Source organism: Salvelinus namaycush, chromosome 2 (assembly GCF_016432855.1).
Source record: "Salvelinus namaycush isolate Seneca chromosome 2, SaNama_1.0, whole genome shotgun sequence".
Classification (NCBI taxonomy): Eukaryota; Metazoa; Chordata; class Actinopteri; order Salmoniformes; family Salmonidae; genus Salvelinus; species Salvelinus namaycush.
In genome coordinates this window covers 28,447,531-28,469,719 of record NC_052308.1, presented here as the reverse complement: position 1 = coordinate 28,469,719, position 22,189 = coordinate 28,447,531, and the positions used below count along the sequence as shown (strand labels likewise).

Here is a 22,189-nt window from a genome sequence, read left to right as displayed (position 1 = left end):
TTCGTCACGCAAAATACGTGGATATGGGCCCGTTCCAGTGAAAGCAGGATATCCTTCTCCGCGGTGAGTAATCGCAGTTCTGATGCCCAGAAGTTATTGTAGCAGCAAAATTATGTACACAATAAGTTTAAAAACAAGTTACACAAAAAGCAAAAAAACTAACAAAATAGCACAATTGGTTGGGAGAATGTAAAACGTCAGCCATGTTCTTTGGCGACATCTTGATACATTTCCATGTTTATTAGCTTTGCAAAGCGAATTATTGTCCAAATCGTGAAAATAAGACCTGTGTAATGTTGTGCGCAACTTTCCAACATCATGGCACTTATTTTGAGTCTGTAGCTCAAGTGGTTTGAAAGCATGAATATCGTCGAAAATCCAACCTGAAACTGTCTTTACCTCGGTGTCAATTTACCCAACCTAATTCCCCTCTATTAGCGCCATATGGCCTTCTGGTGTACCAAAATGCAATGACACTGTCGGTTTGATCGAGGCGTAAAGGAAATACCGCAGTGCATTCTGGTATAACATATACAGCGAGAGGTCAGAGAAACGTCAGATTGCTCAAGATGTCGGTCGTTTGTCTCTCGTCCTTGGGTCGCTGTAGCGCCGTGGCATTCCGTTCTTCCGCCGGAATGGTGGTAAGGCTGTGTCCATTTGAACGATTACCTAAACTGAATGTGCATTGTTGATCGTTTCGAACGACATGCGTTTGTCAGCTAGTTATTTAGCTGCTTGCTTTGTCCCTCAACGAACTATTGTTTACAGACCGCTCGTTGCGGAAGCCTCGGTAGCCTGGCGTACTTGATCAACCAAATCTAAACTATTCGGTTTAACCAAAATAACGTTTCCAGTCAACACAGGCATATTCAGTATTTCCAGGAACAAAACTTACGATTGTGTGGAATGTGTCCTTGGCTATCAAATAAGCGTTTTAAACACGCTTTTTTATCCAGTCTCCCATTTACCGCCCGTGGTGGGTGGGCTGTCATTGTAGTCCATTTTAGACCACGTAGTCACGCGAGAGTAAACTACAACATCTCCCACTTCTACAGCCGGAAAATGGGAGACCTGTGATAACGTGTTTTAAACGCTTATTTGATAGCGAAGGACACATTGAATCGTACGTGTTGTTCCTACTGAGTATGCCTCTGACTGGAAGCGATATTTTTGTGAAACCGAATAGTTTAGATTTAGTTAATCAAGAATTGATCACACCTACAGCATCATAGCACAAAATGGTATGCAGCATAGATACGGTACCAGTCAAACGTTGACACACCTACTCGTTCCAGGGTTTTTCTTTATTATTTTACTATTTTCTACATTGTAGAATAATAGTGAAGACGTCAAAACTCCGAAATAACACATATGGAATCATGTAGTAACCAAAAAAGTGACAAATCAAAATGTATTTTACATGTGAGATTCTTTAAAGTAGCCACCCTTTGCCTTGATGACAGCTTTGCACACTCTTGGCATTCTCTCAACCAGCTTCATGAGGTAGTCACCTGGAATGCATTTCAATTAACAGGTGTGCCTTGTTAAAAGTTAATTTGTGGAATTTCTTTCCTTAATGCGTTTGAGCCAATCAGTTGGATTGTGACAAGGGGTGGTAAACAGAAGATGGTATTTTACCACAGAAGATGGTATTTTACCAAATAAGGCTAAGTCCATATTATGGCAAGAACAGCTCAAATAAGCAAAGAGAAACAACATTCCATCATTACTTTAAGACATGAAGGTCAGTCAATATGGAACATTTCAAGAACTTTGAAAGTTTCTTCAAGTACAGTCGCAAAAACATCAAGCGCTATGATGAAACTGGCTCATGAGGACTGCCACAGGAAAGGATGACCCAGAGTTATTTCTGCTGCAGAGGATACGTTCATTAGAGTTACCAGCTTCAGAAATTGCAGCCCAAATAAATGCTTCACAGAGTTGAAGTAATAGACACATCTCAACATCAACCGTTCAGAGGAGACTGTGTGAATCAGGCCTTCATGGTCGAATTGCTGCAAACAAACCATTACTAAAGGACAACAGTAAGAAGAAGAGACTTGCTTGGGCCAAGAAACACGAGCAATGGACATTAGACAGGTAGAAATCTGTCCTTTGGTCTGATGATTCCAAATTTGTGGTTTTTGGTTCCAACTGCCGTGTCTTTGTGAGACGCAGAGTAGGTGAACGGATGATGTCCACATGTGTGGTTCCCACTGTGAAGCATGGAGGTGGTGTGGGGGTGCTTTGCTAGTGACACTGTCAGTGATTTATTTTGAGCTCATGGCACCCTTAACCAGGAAGGCTACCACAGCATTCTGCAGCGACACACCATCCCATCTGGTTTGCGCTTAGTCCCACTATCATTTGTTTTTCAACAGGACAATGGCCTCCACAATCCACCGACCTCAACCCAATTGAGATGGTTTGGGATGAGTTGGACTGCAGAGTGAAGGAAAAGCAGCCAACAAGTTCTGAGCATATGTGGAAACTCCTTCAAGACTGTTGGAAAATAATTCCAGGTGAAGTTGGTTGAGAGAATGCCAAGTGTGCAAAGCTGTGTAATTGCGTGCAATTGCTGGCGATTCTTTGGATGCAAAAATCTGTCATTTTTCACAAAAAACGTCTGAGCTCAAGTCCTCCCACACCAGTCACCGGTCAACTCCATCGTAAATTGTTGAGTTTAACCGGCTAGTGTCAAAGCTGACAGTAAGCAAAGACTTGTGGATGTTTTAGCGACGGCTGTCAAAATAGCACGGTAATGTTAACAGGATGGCCGACTTTGCTTAGTCCTTTTTAAAGGCACTTTTGCGCTATTGTTTGATCTAGCGTCATCTTTCTTGTCAATACTTCATATTTTGTCCATTGGAGATAGTGGTATTGTTCACATGTTTAAAATGAAGTAAATACATTATGTGCGGAATGAGTTGGGTTAGTGGTGTAAGGTTAGATGATTCTGTAACACTTGATGTTATGTGATCTGTAGGGGGACGGTATGGGAATGGCACAAAATATGTCTGACCTTGCTCCACCGGGTATTACGTTTCCTCTGATGTAGCATCAGCTTACCCTTCCCCATATCCTGACCTTAGATCATTGTCTAGGTGGGGCAACTTCACCCAACTCCCTCAAATACCTTCTTTACACCTACTCTCTGATGGACTAACGTTAAACTATTCACTCATCACTGTTTATACAATCCTCATGCCAGGAACATTGTGTCGTCATTCATGTGTTTTGTTATGACACGCATGGAAGAAGCAGTCGTCCTCACTCACCTCTCTTACTGTTAGGCGGTTCGGTATGCCCAGACAGCAGCGGCCACAGCCCCACAGCCTAGAATCAAGAAGTTCCAGGTGTACCGCTGGGACCCAGACACAGTTGGGGACAAGCCCCGCATGCAGACCTTTGATATTGACCTCAACACGTAAGTACAGCCCGCCTTATCAGCTGCATACTTCCATTAGGTTGTTGGACCAAGGACTTTGTCATTTATTGAACATGATCACAAACCACGTTTCCATCTACAGTTTTTATGTCAGTAAAGTCATGCCGTATAAAAGTACGATGGAAACAGGAAGTGTTGGTAGAATTTTAATAAATGTCGACAGACAATTTGTTAATTCGACATGGTGGGATATTTTTGTCTAAAATTAATTATGCAATGAATTGAGGTGGAAATTATTTATTGTGCATACTTTTCCAAGAAATTGCACAGTTTAGGCTACAGGGAGGTGAAAGTGCACAGTGATGAACTTTATGCTCCTTTCCAATAAAATCGTGGGTCTTAATTTGTATGCTAGTGACATGATGATCGGTGCTTAAGCTGCCAATTAACAAACAAAAATGATCTTGCTCTTATCCATGTCATCATATAACCTAACCTGTCCAGTGCCCACTTTATCAGTGAACTGTTATCTCGAGAGCATGCACGAAAACCAGATTGGTCAAGTTTGCCGTTTGTCGCAACAGTTTGTCTGACAACTCTATCGGTAGAGCAAAAAATACAATGGAAACTCATTTAACTCCTATTTTATTTATTCGGTACATGAAAACTTAAGCACAAAGTGTTTATTTAAATTTTATTTGCATAACTTCATCACGCACAGCCTTTTATCCCTAACAGTCAGTCTGACACACCTCTGGTGTGGAAATGCAAATATGATAAAATGCGCATTTAATTTTTTTTGCATGAATCTGTCGCAAATTGAATGAATCTAGCTACTGTGCAAGATCTTTTTAGTACCGAGCTCCCCTTGTATATGGTGTTGATGGAAGACTACCTGTAGATTAGACTGGCTGTTCTTGACTGGTCCTGGGCAGTGGCATGTTCTGTTGATGTTCATCCTCTTTCATTTAGGAGTTTGTGACTTGGGAGTTACAGAATGACTTCACATGTCTTAAGGCGGCCAACTATATCTCTCGAATATAGTTCTCAGAAACAGAAGATCATGTTGCAGTGTTGTTCAGGGCATTAAGTATTAACTCAAATGATGACACTGTTAGAGAGCGAATCATGAGCACCCTTCATATGGAATTAAGGAGGATAACCCCGATACTCTGGACAGGTTCCCAGTCCTCCTCCTGTTCTCTATCTGTCCAGCCCTATTGGCTCACCTCTGGCAATGAGGCATCGTACCAAAAATACCTTGGTGTAATATCACAAGTTCACAGCATGGATATGTATAGTATGTGTCAATCCTGTTGTCATATTTCTTCAGCGTACAGCTGTCAAATCTAATTTTATTTGTCACATGCTTTGTAAACTGGTGTAGACTAACAGTGAAATGCTTACTTACAGACCCATGCCAACGTGCAGAGAGAAAGAAAATAGAAAAGTAATAATATACAATGAGTAACGATAACTTGGCTATATACATGGGGTACCGAGTCGATGTATGGTGTGTGTCTTATCACTAGGCAACAGGATAGAAAACACAGTAGCCGCAGTGTATGGGATGAGTAAAAAATATGTGTATGTATTTATGTGCTATTCCTAGTTAGTTACAAGTATATCAATCTAAATTCACAAACTGATATACATACACACAGCACATAAATACTTAACTATTTAACAGTCTTATGGCTTGGGGGTAGAATCTGTTCAGGGTCCTGTTGGTTCCAGACTTTGTGCATCGGTACTGCTTGCCGTGTGGTAGCAGAGAGAACAGTCTATGACTTGGGTGGCTGAATTGTTTGACACTTTTTTTGGGGGGGCCTTCCTCTGACACCGCCTGGTATTGAGGTCCTGGGTGGCAGGGAGCTCGGCCCCAGTGATTTACTGGGCGATCCACACTGCTCTCTGTAGCGCCTTGCGGTCATTTGCCAAGCAGTTGCCATACCAAGCGGTGATGCAGCCAGTCAAGATGCTCTGTTGCTCAGCTGTACAACTTTTTGAGGATCCGAGGGCCCATGCCACTTTTTTTTCAGCCTCCTGGCGGGAAGAGGTGTTGTCGTGCCCTCTTCACGACTGTTGGTGTGTGTGGACCATGATAGATCCTGTGTGTGTGGACCATGATAGATCCTGTGTGTGTGGACCATGATAGATCCTGTGTGTGTGGACCATGATAGATCCTGTGTGTGTGGACCATGATAGATCCTGTGTGTGTGGACCATGATAGATCCTGTGTGTCTTAGGAAACAATAAGTTGACTGTGCTTCCCTCCTTTCTACAGCTGTGGCCCCATGGTATTAGACGCCCTCATCAAGATCAAGAATGAGATGGACGGCACTCTGACTTTCCGTCGGTCCTGCAGAGAGGGTCAGTGTGGGAAGGGAAGTGGGGTTAGTTTGGGACACTGATGAATAGATTAAATTGTTGGACTGATTCTAGTAATGAATCACTAAATGTTCTGTGGGGAGTGAGAGAAGAGCTGGGATTAGTGTTCTTAAAGGTTGACTTACTGTATTTTTGTTACGTGAGGGAATTTAGGTAGCATCAAGGTTGGAAAAAGATTGGAGAAGAGGTTGGGAGTTTGATCCCTGGGCGAGTCATACCAAAGACTGTAAAAATGGGACTCGTTGAGTCTCTGCTTGGCACTCGGCATTAAGGAGATAGATTAGGGGTAAGGCCCTGCGATAGACTAGCGTCCTGTCCAGAGGGTGTAACTTGTACATCAAGTTGCCTCATGCTACAGAAACAGCAGATGGGCTCCTGCTCCTATGAGCCGTTCACACACACACAAAGGCTACTAAGGTTGGAAAGTGTGTCCAGGATGGAATTATCTAAGAACAGGACGTCCAGGGATGATACCAGGGCAGCTTAGTTCTAGTGACTGACTATCCTCAGATGGATATGCTCTAGCCAAGGAAACCTAACACGTGTCAGTTCCTTCTACAACTTCAAATAATGTCCAAGGTGAGTAATACAGTGTGCATGTGGGTTTGCTATGGGTCAGGTATCTGCGGATCCTGTGCAATGAACATCAATGGAGGCAACACACTGGCCTGTCTGAACAAGATTGACACCAACACCAGCAAGGCTACCAAGATCTACCCTCTGCCACACATGTACGTGGTCAAGGACCTGGTGCCTGTGAGTATCATGACATTCCATACAAGCTCTTCACAAACTGGCTGGATTCCTTTATCCACCATTATGGCTTTCAATGGTAACAATTGGAGTGAATTTTGTGATTGGGTTCTGTTTTGGTTGCAGGATATGAGTAATTTCTATGCTCAGTACAAGTCGATCGAGCCCTACCTGAAGAAGAAAGATGAGACAAATGAGGGAAAGGAACAATACCATCAGACTGTGGAGGACAGACAAAAACTGGTACACCCAAATTACCTTTGTTCAATTAACAATGAGCATAATTTAGATGTATGAACTGAGGGCTGCTATTGTGTCCATTCTGTAGTCTTCTCCCTTTCCTCATGACTTGATATTTCTCTCCCTCCCAGGACGGGCTGTATGAATGTATCCTGTGTGCGTGCTGTAGCACCAGCTGTCCCAGCTACTGGTGGAATGGAGACAAGTACTTGGGACCTGCTGTCCTCATGCAGGTCTGTGTATTTGAGTTTAGACTAGTCTGAGGGAAATGTTTTGTTTAGAGTTGTGTTTTGATCAACGTGAGCTCACATGTCCGTCCTCCCTCCAGGCCTACCGTTGGATGATCGACTCGCGAGACGAGTTCACAGAGGAGCGTCTGTCCAAGCTGCAGGATCCTTTCTCCCTCTACCGCTGTCACACCATCATGAACTGCACTAAGACCTGCCCCAAGGTAACCTCAGTCTAGTAAACAGCACTACTCCCTTCCAAGGGCTAACGGTAAACTTCACTGCTTACTAGCACACTCTTCTTCTTTCTCATTGTACTCAAATGCATCACCTCTCTCCTACTCTTACAGGGCCTGAACCCAGGGAAGGCGATTGCAGAGATTAAGAAGATGATGGCCACTTACAAGGAGAAGAAATCAGCTGCTGCTTGAACCCCCCCATAAATTATACTATAATTAAGATTCCCTACCAGTGGGTTCTGCTGGGCCTGCACACCTGTTAACTTCAACACCTCCACACTCTAGCACTACTGACTGACACTGGACTCCAAGGGAAATGGGTGCACGCTGGATTGGTGTGTGTACTGTAGCGAGCGTGTGTTTGTGTGAATGCATGGGTGCATACTGTATGTGAGACTTGACCCACTGATTTAAATGGTGCATTCCTTAGTTCATATACCCATTGTTTGGTCTCGTGTGGGTGGGTTTGAGTTCAGAGTGTGATGGATTCACAGATATTAAATATGTATATGATCTGCAGCTCTTCCGTCATAACTATATCTATCAGGAGTCTGCTTGTAATAAATCCAATGCTTTAATGCCTGCCATTGTTTCCTTTGTTATTACGCCTGCTTCTGACCGGATGTCTCTTTCACTTTATTTCTTTAGTAATAGTTATCACCTCTCGGCTTTCAGCACCTTCATTGAGTGGCTTGATTCTTTGTACAGCATTTGAATGGTGATGGATTTTAGGATCAGCTAAAAATAAACTGAACTTGTGTGCTACAGTGGGTAGTGCCGTAATTTCAATCTATATCCTCTAGGTGTCAGTCTTTCACATACTTAACTGGAGTTGAGTGAAAAGGGAGAACAAATAAGGACCATGTCCAAAAAAAGCCCCTTCAGTGGACGCAATTTGGCGAGTCTCCCGAAGCCTATTGTTGGGCATGCCATAAATGCACCATGGCAAATTAATCAGTAAAATAGAACCATGAATGTATCTACTATTTTTAAATGGCACAAGTTGTGTCACACGGTACTGCCCTGCTAATTGATTGTCCCCTATCATTAACAATGACGTGGACAATCAAAATCATACACGAAAAATATATGCTTTGAGATCAATTATGTGTGTACCGTCTACTGCTTTCAAACATCCCTATTTATCCATCCTTGAGGGTTAGGAGGTTTATGTGCAGTCAGTGCCATGGTCTCCTGTCTGTGGTTGGTGGGGGTCGGCGATGTGACCGACAGAGGCGGGAGAGGGGGCTTGAAGGCGGGGCGCTACAATGTGGCGTTCGGTCAGAAGTTGCTAAAGACGGACGCATGAGACTTGCGGATCGCCGGAGCTAAATTGAAATAGAGGTAAGAACTGCAAGTTGTTTAAATTAATATATTTAGATATGAAATAATTGCAGTATTCAATTAATTCCGCTTATTTTGATTACTTTGAATATTGACCATTAATCAAAGACCAAGGAGTTGGGCTACATTTCTTAACTTTTACCATGTGTCAGGGTGGTGTGGGTTGTTGATCACTTAGCAGTTATTTGAAATATGCATATTTGTATCCATCATCAGTATCGAGTTATAGGCCTACCGGAAGAAAAAAAAACTATAAAATGCAAAGTCTACAAGTTCAATAATAGCATGCAAGCAGTGGTGACCTGTCAACTAAGCTGATTCTGTGTCTTTTCTTTACAATTCACGACATGATTGGGCCTCATAATTATTCAACAGGTAGTTAAATCTTTCATTTATTCAGATTGCTATAGGTTGACATGAGGTTGTATATTTGTTGTCTGTTTACACTGTTGTGGAGAATGGGACAATCTGCAATCCAGGGGGTGGGGTTATAGCTGGGGGCAATGACAATACAATGGAGAGGGGCTGGCCAACATAAATAAAATGAGAAGACAAGGGAGTAAAAGAATGTGGACTAATGGGGGGTTGTTAAGAGGAGAGGGGGGAGGAGATTGGAGGCAGGGGAAGAGATGGAGAGAGAAATCATATATATGTTTTTACATAGTGTTTACATAGTGCTTGAAAATACAAACTGTGTTTAGTAGGAGGCATGAAGAGGGAGCTCTCCCTCCTCATGTTTGTATTGTTCCCAAGTCCCCATGCTTTGGGGGAGGGGGTCAGTTAGGGCTGGGGGAGGGGGAGGGGGGGCAAAATGGGGTTGAGGAGGAGGGTGTAATAGCTCCCAGATGTGTGCTGTGAAAACATATGGTTTCCGATAGCCACTGTGATGCACAAGAGGAATATCTGAACACACACACTTTGGTGACATATACCTTCATACATACATGTACACTCTGAAACACTACAGCCAGACATCATAGTATGAAACATTAAATGTGATGATACTCACACATACACACACTGATGATCACATGATAGCACACTCAGTGCACAAAAAACACACAAGCTAGACTGTCTGATTGTGTGCAGTACAGAAGGGGAGAAGTATTTGTTCATTCCACAAGGAAAGTAGCCTAATATTGTGGTCTGCACAGTTACTTATAAGCAGTCTAGTTAGAAAAACTGTTCTCTGTGCCAATTGTTCCCAACTGAATGTGAGTTGTTGGTTTATAAATGGTTTATGAACTTTACCGTGCCATTGTCATGTACTTGAAAACTGTAATAAGCATTGGAGGGGGGTCTTATTGCAGCAGAGTACTGCTATCCTCTGAGAATACAGTCCTCTCTCTCTCTTCACTAACTCCCCCTTCCTCACTCTCTCTCATTCTGTCTTTTTGGCGTTGCATACAGTGGTCATACTGTACGAACTCAACCTGGCCAGCTCTCTGCTTGTTAGAGAGAGGAGTAGAGAGGGGGAGGGGTTTAGGGAAATGACAAGAGAATGCGACATAGAGGAAATGAGAGACGTGGAGAGAGGAATATGGAAGATGGGGAGAGAAGGAGGGGTGGAGGGGCTCAGTGGTTCTTTTCCTGGAATTTAGCCCCTGGTCTGTCTGCTTTAGAGTGTTTCGTAGTGGAATGGAGAAAAGGAGAAAAACAGAGGGATTGTTAAGAAAGACAGACGTGCCACATTCTTGCTGTCAAAGTTTTCCTTTTTTCCCCTGACTGTTTGGGGCCAGGGGAGGGCAGAGTGGAGGGTAAAAGAGAGAGGGAAGAGGTGAGGTCAGAATGCAGGATAGGAGAGAGATGGAAGGGAAAAGACAAGAGGCCCATGGATAAAAGACTGTGACGAGGGCCATGGATAAAAGACTGTGACGAGGCCCATGGGTAAAAGACTGTCACAGTTGGGAGTCTGAAAAACCACACAGAAATACATCTATGACACAGCGACACTATGTAACAGATGTGTGTTTCGGTATCACTTGGAATCAGTAACCCTTTGAAAATGTATACAGTCTTCTCTTTCCTCCTCAGTGTCAGTCTACCTCCACACAGACAGCGATCATGAGAGTCCTCCTACTGCTCTCCATGCCAGGTGAGTCCAGCACAGTCACACTGAACACTGCATAATATACACAACACTCTAATGTACACACAACAGTATACTAACCCAATAAACATTCTATGCAAGAAAACACTTGTCCAGCACATTTGCCTAAACATTTAGGCAACTTTGCCTCAACAGTCCTCCTGCTAGCTCAGCCCCCCCTCTACCAAGAACCATTTCCTTTCCTGGGTGAGTTCATACATGTCATTATTACACTGTCAGTCCACGTGTACAAACACACCGTGACTCGGTACTGTGTCTCTTCACATGTGGTCATTATTTCAATGTCTTTTGTCTACCCACCCCGAGAGTATACCATGTTAAATGTACCATTTTACCAGGTAGATGGAAACATTGAATGTCCTGTGTATTGTAATTTGTCTATTGTAAATACTTCAATGACCACTTACTATCTCAGCATTTGCTAACATCTTGAATATGAAGTCATGCACAAAGACAATCTACCGTACATTTCCTCCCAATTTTAACAGCAGGTGGTCGATGTTATATTCTTGTCTGACTTGCAAAGTTTTATGTGAAATCCCCACTGTGCTTGAGAAGGTCTGTTATTCATCTGTCACACATAAAGGGTTGCTCGCCTGTCTGTCAGTCTGCCTGCTGTACATTTATCACAATATGTTATCAGTCAATGTAACAAAGGAATATCTCATACTGTACCTTTGTTAATTTTGCTTCACAGAGGACTATGGCCCTGATTATTTCCCAGGTAAGATACTTGTGTGATCTTGTTACCTATTCTACTCCTGTAGTATCATTAGTTTTGATAGACTGATGTAGAGCTTCTCTGCCCATTGGTGATGTACTGAAAGTTCTGCTCAGTACCTCATTTTCCTTGAGAGAATTCAGCAATTCCCTTGTTGCTCTCCATCTCTCTCTCTTCACCCCCCCCCCCCCCCCCCCCCATCAGATAATCCTGTCACGGATGTCCAGCAGCAGGTTCCCCAAACGTTACCTGGTCCCGAACGTCCTGGTCCTCACACCTTTCATTATTTATTATCAACTGGTATGTTCAACATCTATATCCGCTGTCCTGTTCTTCTGTCGTATTAGCAGGGTTATTCCATTAAAATGTGAGTTTCTGTTTTGTTTCAGAGCAAGAGACAGAGCCCACAGAACCTGGCCCCCTAGGTAAAAAACAGAGAGGGAGGGTCCGTGTGTATAGTTGTTGATGGATGACTGACCTGGACTATTATGCTGTGTGTAAATGATTGTGTTGGATGGCTCATATGTTTTCTGTTGTGTAGATTGTCGAGAGGAGCAGTACCCCTGCACCAGACTCTACTCTGTTCACAAACCATGCAAACAGTGTCTGAATAGCCTCTGCTTCTACAGGTCTGATATTGCACACCTAACCCTTAACTTATCATGATAGCATTGAACATGGATTATAAAGTGTTCACCATCACACTGTAACACCGTTCCTCTCTCCTCAGCTTGCGAAGGGTGTATGTGATCAACAAGGAAGTGTGTGTCAGGACCGTGTGTGCGCATGAAGAGCTGCTAAGAGGTGAGGTGTTCTTGTATACAATGCACAACCAGCTGTCCCCACTAAAGAAACACACACACCAGTTCAGTTTTGTATTCACCTCTGTGAAGGACAAAAGCTGTAACACTTCTCTCTCTCTGTAGCTGACATGTGCCGTGACCAGTTCTCTCGTTGTGGTGTAGCGGCGGTGAGTGGCCAGTGTGGGTCACTGGGGAGCAGCTGTGGGAAGAGCTGTGGAGGGTGTTGAGAACATGGGACACATCAGAGAACACCAGCCCAAATACTGCCACATCTCTAGGGTCCACATCCCACCTTCCCATCCCATTTTCTGTTTAATCTTTGACTGTATTCCACATACTTTTTGGTACCAAAGAACTCCCATGTTTGTCTTTTCATCTCGCCTCTCCTCCCTTTCAGAATTACATACATAATGAGAAGTGGGATCAGTAGAACGTGTGTATGGATAAATATATATATTCTTTTATACTCAACAGAACATTGATGACTGTATAATGTCACTGGTGCTATAAAATCACTACCACACTGGTGCTAAGGAATGGAAATCAGCAATCAGAGGCACATAAAAAAGCAAAGTTTTTATCTTGTTTTTTCTGCCTAATTTGATCCTATATTCTAAATCATTGTGTGATGTTTGTTGTTGTTTACTATACCGGTGTTGAATAGCAGTCATAGTACTGAGGGGACAGCTCTATACCTGTGTTGAAAAGCCAGAGTGACAGCTACTGCTTACTGACCTCAACAACAGAGGCATTAGCAAAACTCAATCATCCCACTGCCTTGGCACTGACTGGGTGGCAAGCAGCGACAATCAGACTTGAAGAGACGGGTGCTGACCCCTGACTTCTCGAGTGTTATTGTGTAACATGGTCAACGTGACTAGAGCTACAGTGGCTGGTGACCTTGCAGTGAGTGCATAGGTTCACATATCAGTGGCAAGAAGTGCGGCTCACAAATTGTTACTGTACTACTGCTTTGTAAAACCCTTTCACTATACTGGAGAAAAAAATAAATGTTTTTTTTACTACAACTTTACCATGGTGTGACTATTCTGATGAGTTGGATTGTTTGTGCTTTATGTAGATCAAACAAACAAGCAGTGTAGTCAAAGATTCTTTATCAACATTAATTTCTTACAGATGCACAACTGTTCTCTCATTTCAATTCCCTTACAAACATGATTGATGCATGTGCTTCCATCCCCTAAACATCATCCTGATAGTTATCATAAATGTACCTCGATATGTGCTATTCCTAGTTAGTTACAAGTATATCAATCTAAATTCACAAACTGATATACATACATACAGCACATAAATACTTAACTATTTAACAGTCTTATGGCTTGGGGGTAGAATCTGTTCAGGGTCCTGTTGGTTCCAGACTTTGTGCATCGGTACTGCTTGCCGTGTGGTAGCAGAGAGAACAGTCTATGACTTGGGTGGCTGAATTGTTTGACCATTTTTTGGGGCCTTCCTCTGTCCTGGGTGGCAGGGAGCTCGGCCCCAGTGATTTACTGGGCGATCCACACTGCTCTCTGTGGCGCCTTGTGGTCAGATGCCAAGCAGTTGCCATACCAAGCGGTGATGCAGCCAGTCAAGATGCTCTCAGTTGCTCAGCTGTACAACTTTCTGAGGATCCGAGGGCCCAAGCCACAGTTTTTCAGCCTCCTGAGGGGAAGACGTGTTGTCGTGCCCTCTTCACGACTTGGTGTGTGTGGACCATGATAGATCCTGTGTGTGTGGACCATGATAGATCCTGTGTGTGTGGACCATGATAGATCCTGTGTGTGTGGACCATGATAGATCCTGTGTGTTTGTATATCACAAACTGATATACATACAGCACATAAATACTTCACATCATGTGCTCTACATATAATAGTGTCTATTGGTCCAGACAAAATAGTTGGTTCAATCTCAACCAAATACTAGCAAGATGGACAGTACAGTAGTTCCTTCATATGGCCGATCAATTTGTTGCCTAGTGCTCAAACAGTGACTCAGACTCGGTTCTCCCTTTGTATTCTGTTCTGCTGGTGTGTGTGTGGGAGGGAATCCAGGCCAACTGTATACTGGCAGCTGAGGATCTCATTCCTCCTCTGTTGTACTGGATGACACTTCTATCATCCACAGTCTCCTCCCGTGGTGTCGCTGACTTTCTCCCTGAGTAGGAGAGGCGTGTGTCAAATAAAAGGAGATGATGATTGTATATTGGTTCATGGCGCTGTTAGTGGGCTTTAGTACCCATGGAGGGACACAGGTGAACTGCTCAGTGCTCAGTTCCCCCCAGACATCAGGGAGGTGGGTAGAGATGGCTGCCTCCGCCTCATCTCCTGCTGCAGCTGCTCCTTCAGAGTGGACACCTGTGGGACGGACAAACAGACAGACGAGGTCAGGGACAGAAATTAAGGGTATGTCTTCTTGCCCTTTGACCTCATGGCTGTATCTACCTGCTCCTCCAGCCCTTTGACCCGGTGGCGGTGGGCTCTCTCCCGGGCGGCCAGGGTCCTCTCTCCCTCCCTCTGGGCGACCCTCAGCCTCTCCGCCTCACGCATCACCTCGTCACGCTGCCTCACAGAGCTCTCACTCACATTGTGGGACTGCTCCATCTCAGCCAGCTGGGCCTGGATACACAGAGAAATATATATACACAGATAAAGGAGTGTTAGTCACTGGGCCACAGCAACACCAAGTCACAGTGTTAATGACATGGTGTCACACTGACAAACCCAAATCCCAGACAGAGACATGTCTCAGTGTTAACAACACAGGGTTGGGGTCATTTTCTAGATGCTAACAAGAAGTATGTCAACACTACATGGGATACCATAAACACACAGCTGGTGGGGCTGGGAGAGGTCTGACGACAAATGGTTAATAGCCCATCTGGTGGTGGTCACTGGTCACTTGATGTCTGCTTCTTGATTGGCTGACACAATGAAAGGAAAAGCTATTCTCATGGTTCACATGCATGACCTTGATAAATTAATGTTAACGAAGGATTGAAAGAGAATCTAAAATGGACTAATCAGTAATATACAGTGCCTTCGGAAAGTATTCAAACCCCTCGACTTTTCCCACATTTTGTTACGTTACAGTCTTATTCTAAAATGGATTTAAAAAAATCCTCAGCAATCGACACACAATACCCCATAATGACAAAGCAAAAACAGGTTTTTAGACATTTTTGCAAATGTATTTTAAAATAAAAAACAAAAATGCATTATTTACATAAGTATTCAGACCCTTTGCTATGTGACTCAAAATTGAGCTCAGGTGCATCCTGTTTCCATTGATTATCCAGGTACAGATCTGGGGAAGGGTACCAAAAAATGTCTGCAGCATTGAAGGTGCCCAAGAACACAGTGGCCTCCATCATTCTTAAATGCAAGACTTTTGGAACCACAAAGACTCTTCCTAGTGCTGGCCACCTGGCCAAACTGAGCAATCGGGGGAGGTGACCAAGAACCCGATGGTCACTCTGACAGAGCTCTAGAGTTGCTCTGTGGAGATGGGAGGACCTTCCAGAAGGACAACCATCTCTGCAGCACTCCACCAATCAGGCCTTTATGATAGAGTGGCCAGACGGAAGCCACTCCTCAGTAAAAGGTTTCCCGAAAGGCATCTAAAGACTTTCAGACCTTGAGAAACACGATTCTCTGGTCTGATGAAACCAGGATGGAACTCTTTGGCCTGAATGCCAAGCGTCACTTCTGGAGGAAACCTGGCACCATCCCTACGGTGGAGCATGGTGGTGGCAGCATCATGCTGTGGGGATATTTTTCAGCGGCAGGAACTGGGAGACTAGTCAGGATCGAGGCAAAGATGAACGGATAAAGTACAGAGAGATCCTTGATGAAAACCTGCTTCAGAGTGCTCAGGACCTAAGACTGGGGTGAAGGTTCACCTAACAGGACAACGACCCTAAGCACACAGACAAGACAACACAGGAGTGGCTTTGGGACAAGTCTCTGAATGTCCTTGAGTGGCCCAACCAGAGCCCGGACTTGAACCCGATAAAACATCTCTGGAGAGACCTGAAAATAGCTGTGCAGCAACGCTCCCCATCCAACCTGACATACATTGAGAGGATCTGCAGAGAAGAATGGGAGAAACTCCACAAATACAGGTGTGCCAAACTTGTAGCATGATACCCAAGAAGACTCAAGGCTCTAATCACTGCCGAAGGTGCTTCAACAAAGTACTGAGTAAAGGGTCTGAATACTTATGTAAATGTATGTATCAGTTTTTTATTTGGAATCAATTAGCAAACATTTCTCAAATCCTGTTTTTGCTTTGTCATTATGGGGTATTGTGTGTAAACCGATGAGGGAAAAAAACTATTTAATACATTTTAGAATAAGGCTATAACGTACCAAAGTGTGGAAAAAGTCAATGGGTCTGAATACTTTCCAAAGGCACCGTATTCTGAATAGTAGCCTCTTAAAAATGAAATCAAAAGCAAATGAGAACCCGCAGAACCCTATTCAACAGTGCCCTCCTAGCTAGGCTATTTCATGTAGTTTTCATACTACATTTATTTTCAACAAGTTGTGCACGTTCTTGTAAAACTTTCTTAACTTCATCTGTAACAGAAACCATAGGGGTCCAGATCAAGAACAAACAAGCCAAACAATTCTGCTCAACATTAGGTGTCTAACTAGCAGCAGATGCATTCAGAGCGAGGGCCCGGGGCTACAGCCATTTTGTACTGATCCCAACTCACTTAAGCCTGCATGAGGTTTCATTTGGCTGCCTTTAAAGGGAGCTCAGGGAACAACAGAAAGGCGCTGTGGGAGGGTTAAACTAATGAAAAAGAATGTACAATAATCTGCAACAAAAGCACTGTCTCGCCTGACTAACCCCTCACCTGAACTGAGAATTTCAGTGTAAAAACTACCAAGAAGAACACACTAGCCTCGTCTACTATTACAGGACATTCTGCTTATGGTGATCAACTGCTTATAGTGATAGAGGTTATGGTGAACAACTGCTTATAGTGATAGAGGTTACGGTGATCAACTGCTTATGGTGATCAACTGCTTATAGTGATAGAAGTTATGGTGATCAACTGCTTATAGTGATAGAGGTTATGGTGATCAACTGCTTATAGTGATAGAGGTTATGGTGATCAACTGCTTATAGTGATAGAGGTTATGGTGATCAACTGCTTATAGTGATAGAGGTTATGGTGATCAACTGCTTATAGTGATCAACTGCTTATAATGTTAAAATTGTTCTGCATGGATTTGATCACTCAAAGAGGAGTGCACTGACTGTATAACAATCACTTGAGAAATAGACACTCACCATAGAAAAAGTGATCTTCTTTCTTACATCCACCAACTCCTCCTTCCACAAAGCAGCCACATAAAGAATAAACACCTCCAACATCAGCCAATCACGTCAGTAAATGAGGTTTGTTATTGTGGTTTGACTAGAAGATAAGTAGGGGAGAGGTTAAGTCTATTGGACCTTACTTTGATGAATGCTGTGCATTATCAAATGATTCAAATTGTATTCTGAGTTTGACCCCAGAAAAAGACTGGCGGGTGACTAGGGAAAATGGTAATATCAATAATGATTATCTCATTACCATATTCCAGATACAGTTCATGGCCTTTTTGGTCTCAAACTGAATTTGTTGTGATACTGACCCACACAGAAAACCAACTGACTGACACAATTAACTAAAGGCTGAATGAATAACTAAATCTAGACTCCTTTGATAATTCTGCCAAAGGGGAAATAAGCAGAATGACAAACTCAAATGCTGAAACTGAACTAGGGCTGGGTGATGGTATGGAGGTATTTGATGTTTCTGAATAATAAAATCAGCAAAAAAAGAAACGTCCCTTTTTCAGGACCCTGTCTTTCAAAGATAATTAAATCTAAATAACTTCACAGATCTTCATTGTAAAGGGTTTAAACACTGTTTCCCATGCTTGTTCAATGAACCATAAACAATTAATGAACATGCACCTGTGCAACGGTCGTTCCAGACACTAACAGCTTACAGACGGTAGGCAATTAAGGTCACAGTTATGAAAACTTAGGACACTAAAGAGGCCTTTCTACTGACTGAAAAACACCAAAAGAAAGATGCCCAGGGTCCCTGCTCATTTGAGTGAAGGTGCCTTAGCATGCTGCAAGGAGGCATGAGGACTGCAGATGTGACCAGGGCAATAAATTGCAATGTCCGTACTGTGAGACGCATAAGACAGCGCTACAGGGAGACAGGACAGCTGATCATCCTCGCAGTGGCAGACCATGTGTAACACCTGCACAGGATCGGTACATCCGAACATCAAACCTGCGGAACAGGTACAGGATGGCAACAACAACTGCCTGAATTACACCAGGAACGCACAATCCCTCCATCAGTGCTCAGACTGTCCGCAATAGGCTGAGAGAGGCTGGACTGAGGGAATGTAAGCCTGTTGTAAGGCAGGTCCTCACCAGACATCACCGGCAACAATGTCGTCTATGGGCACAAACCCACCGTCACTGGACCAGACAGAACTGGCAAAAGTGCTCTTCACTGACGAGTCGCGGTTTTGTCTCTCCAGGGGTGATGGTCAGATTCACGTTTATCGTCGAAGGAATGAGCGTTACACCGAGGCCTGTACTCTGGAGCGGGATCGATTTGGAGGTGGAGGGTCCGTCATGGTCTGGGGCGGTGTGTCACAGCATTATCGGACATCACCGGCAACAACGTCGTCTATGGGCACAAACCCACCGTCACTGGACCAGACAGAACTGGCAAAAGTGCTCTTCACTGACGAGTCGCGGTTTTGTCTCTCCAGGGGTGATGGTCAGATTCACGTTTATCGTCGAAGGAATGAGCGTTACACCGAGGCCTGTACTCTGGAGCGGGATCGATTTGGAGGTGGAGGGTCCGTCATGGTCTGGGGCGGTGTGTCACAGCATTATCGGACATCACCGGCAACAACGTCGTCTATGGGCACAAACCCACCGTCACTGGACCACTCATTCATATTTAAATGCTGATGAGTTTGTTGTCTTTGCAGGCAATCTCAATGCTGTGCGTTACAGGGAAGACATCCTCCTCCCTCATGTGGTACCCTTCCTGCAGGCTCATGCTGACATGACCCTCCAGCATGACAATGTCACCAGCCATACTGCTCGTTCTGTGAGTGATTTCCTGCAAGACTGGAATGTCAGTGTTCTGCCATGGCCAGCAAAGAGCCTGGATCTCAATCCCATCGAGCACGTCTGGGACCTGTTGGTTCCGAGGGTGAGGGCTAGGGCCAATCCCCCATAAATGTCAGGGAACTTGCAGGTGCCTTGGTGGAAGAGTAGGGTAACATCTCACAGCAAGAATTGGCAAATCTGGTGCAGTCCATGAGGACGAGATGCACTGCAGGACTTAATGCAGCTGGTGGCCACACCAGATACTGACTGTTACTTTTGATTTTGACCCCCCCTTTGTTCAGGGACACATTATTCAATTTCTGTTAGTCACATGTCTGTGGAACTTGTTCAGTTTATGTCTCAGTTGTTGAATATTGTTATGTTCATACAAATATTTACACATGTTAAGTTTGCTGAAAATAAACACAGTTGACAGTGAGAGGACGTTTATTTTTTTGCTGAGTTTACAAGTTCTAAATATGTTTTATGAGTAGCGCAACTTGTCATTTAATTTAGCAATGTATACAAATATTGTTATAGAATCCATACCGGTATGTGGATCAATAACGGTATTCATGATATACCACCTAGCTCTAAACTGAATCCACATTTTCTCTCCTGTCACCTTTCAGACAAGCGTGAAATCAACGGCAGCTGAGGAAACACACTCAGTGGTAGTGCTCAACATGGTCAATGTCACCTCACTATTATCTTAAAGTTAGCCTTCCTTTGCCTGACCCAATGGTCTTCACATAGAAGTTTCCAAGTCTTAACATTTGGGGTTGTCCCACTTTCTGTAGGTTAGGGAGTCTCAGTGTTTCTCCAATGCCTGTATCGCTCTGCCTACCTGTATCAGTGCTATGTCTCTCTGCATCTGTCTGTCTACCTGTAGCAGTGCCATGTGTCTGTATCTCTCTGCCTACCTGTAGTAGTGCTATGTGTCTGCATCTCTCTGTCTACCTGTAACAGTGCTATGTCTCTCTGCATCTCTCTGTCTACCTGTAGTAGTGCTATGTGTCTGCATCTCTCTGTAACAGTGCTATGTCTCTCTGTATCTCTCTGTATCTCTCTGTCTACCTGTAGCAGTGCCATGTGTCTGCATCTCTCTGCCTACCTGTAGTAGTGCTATGTGTCTGCATCTCTCTGTCTACCTGTAGTAGTGCTATGTCTCTCTGCATCTCTCTGTCTACCTGTAGCAGTGCCATGTGTCTGCATCTCTCTGCCTACCTGTAGTAGTGCTATGTGTCTGCATCTCTCTGTCTACCTGTAGTAGTGCTATGTCTCTCTGCATCTCTCTGTCTACCTGTAGCAGTGCCATGTGTCTGCATCTCTCTGCCTACCTGTAGCAGTGCCATGTGTCTGCATCTCTCTGCCTACCTGTAGTAGTGCTATGTGTCTGCATCTCTCTGTCTACCTGTAGTAGTGCTATGTCTCTCTGTATCTCTCTGTCTACCTGTAGCAGTGCCATGTGTCTGCATCTCTCTGCCTACCTGTAGTAGTGCTATGTGTCTGCATCTCTCTGTCTACCTGTAGTAGTGCTATGTCTCTCTGCATCTCTCTGTCTACCTGTAGCAGTGCCATGTGTCTGCATCTCTCTGTCTACCTGTAGTAGTGCTATGTGTCTGCATCTCTCTGTCTACCTGTAACAGTGCCATGTCTCTCTGCATCTCTCTGTCTACCTGTAACAGTGCCATGTCTCTCTGCATCTCTCTGCCTACCTGTAGTAGTGCTATGTGTCTGCATCTCTCTGTCTACCTGTAACAGTGCCATGTCTCTCTGCATCTCTCTGCCTACCTGTAGTAGTGCTATGTGTCTGCATCTCTCTGTCTACCTGTAACAGTGCCATGTCTCTCTGCATCTCTCTGCCTACCTGTAGTAGTGCTATGTGTCTGCATCTCTCTGTCTACCTGTAACAGTGCCATGTCTCTCTGCATCTCTCTGCCTACCTGTAGTAGTGCTATGTGTCTGCATCTCTCTGCCTACCTGTAGTAGTGCTATGTGTCTGCATCTCTCTGCCTACCTGTAGTAGTGCTATGTCTCTCTGCATCTCTCTGTCTACCTGTAACAGTGCTATGTGTCTCTGTGTCTCCTTCCTACCTGTAACAGTGCTATGTGTCTCTGTGTCTCCTGCCTACCGGTAGCAGGGCTATCTGTCTCTGTGTCTCCTGCCTACCTGTAACAGTGCTATCTGTCTCTGTGTCTCCTGCCTACCTGTAGCAGTGCTATGTGTCTCTGTGTCTCCTGCCTACCTGTAACAGTGCTATGTGTCTCTGTGTCTCCTGCCTACCTGTAACAGTGCTATGTGTCTCTGTGTCTCCTGCCTACCTGTAACAGTGCTATGTGTCTCTGTGTCTCCTGCCTACCTGTAGCAGTGCTATGTGTCTCTGTGTCTCCTGCCTACCTGTAACAGTGCTATGTGTCTCTGTGTCTCCTGCCTACCTGTAACAGTGCTATGTGTCTCTGTGTCTCCTGCCTACCTGTAACAGTGCTATGTGTCTCTGTGTCTCCTGCCTACCTGTAGCAGTGCTATGTGTCTCTCTGCATCTCTCTGTCTACCTGTAGCAGTGCTATGTGTCTCTGTGTCTCCTGCCTACCTGTAGCAGTGCTATGTGTCTCTGTGTCTCCTGCCTACCTGTAACAGTGCTATCTGTCTCTGTGCGTCCTGCAGTTCCTGCTCTGCGGTGGTGAGGGAGCGATCCAGACGGCCTTTCTCTGCAGACAGACGCATGCTGCCCTCCTCTGTCTTTAGCTTCTGACGCTCCACCTGGAGAAACAGTCATACATGGTCAGAATCACCTCAATATCATTCAACAGTAGA

General features: G+C 44.3%; 3 protein-coding genes across 5 annotated transcripts in view; 2 read left to right on the top strand and 1 right to left on the bottom strand.

The window, feature by feature from the left end:
- The first annotated feature begins 530 nt into the window (after positions 1 to 530).
- Positions 531 to 8,005, top strand: sdhb (succinate dehydrogenase complex, subunit B, iron sulfur (Ip)). The gene is made up of 8 exons (XM_039010344.1): positions 531 to 641; positions 3,294 to 3,427; positions 5,676 to 5,761; positions 6,399 to 6,535; positions 6,659 to 6,775; positions 6,904 to 7,005; positions 7,101 to 7,223; positions 7,350 to 8,005. Exons 1-8 carry the CDS (start codon positions 570 to 572, stop codon positions 7,428 to 7,430), a joined length of 852 nt encoding a protein of 283 aa, XP_038866272.1. The 5' UTR covers positions 531 to 569; the 3' UTR covers positions 7,431 to 8,005.
- A 489-nt stretch (positions 8,006 to 8,494) lies between these two features.
- Positions 8,495 to 13,249, top strand: mfap2 (microfibril associated protein 2). 3 transcript variants are annotated; one of them, XM_039010357.1, is made up of 9 exons: positions 8,495 to 8,582; positions 10,617 to 10,677; positions 10,828 to 10,878; positions 11,390 to 11,416; positions 11,618 to 11,713; positions 11,803 to 11,838; positions 11,955 to 12,042; positions 12,144 to 12,217; positions 12,340 to 13,249. In XM_039010357.1, exons 2-9 carry the CDS (start codon positions 10,647 to 10,649, stop codon positions 12,441 to 12,443), a joined length of 507 nt encoding a protein of 168 aa, XP_038866285.1. In that variant the 5' UTR covers positions 8,495 to 8,582; positions 10,617 to 10,646; the 3' UTR covers positions 12,444 to 13,249. The 3 variants fall into 3 exon arrangements, with proteins under 3 accessions (XP_038866285.1, XP_038866299.1, XP_038866291.1); XM_039010363.1 differs by having other exon boundaries at positions 8,521 to 8,582; positions 10,598 to 10,677; XM_039010371.1 differs by lacking the exon at positions 10,828 to 10,878.
- A 385-nt stretch (positions 13,250 to 13,634) lies between these two features.
- The window catches only part of LOC120060904 (rootletin-like), a 40,422-nt gene continuing 31,867 nt past the window's right edge, over positions 13,635 to 22,189 (bottom strand). Inside the window, exons 35-37 of the mRNA XM_039010335.1 lie at positions 22,004 to 22,135; positions 14,667 to 14,840; positions 13,635 to 14,579 (exon numbers count right to left, since the gene is read on the bottom strand). Coding sequence (XP_038866263.1) covers positions 14,493 to 14,579; positions 14,667 to 14,840; positions 22,004 to 22,135 — 393 coding nt within the window. The 3' untranslated portion in view covers positions 13,635 to 14,492. The remainder of the gene's footprint in view (positions 14,580 to 14,666; positions 14,841 to 22,003; positions 22,136 to 22,189) is intronic.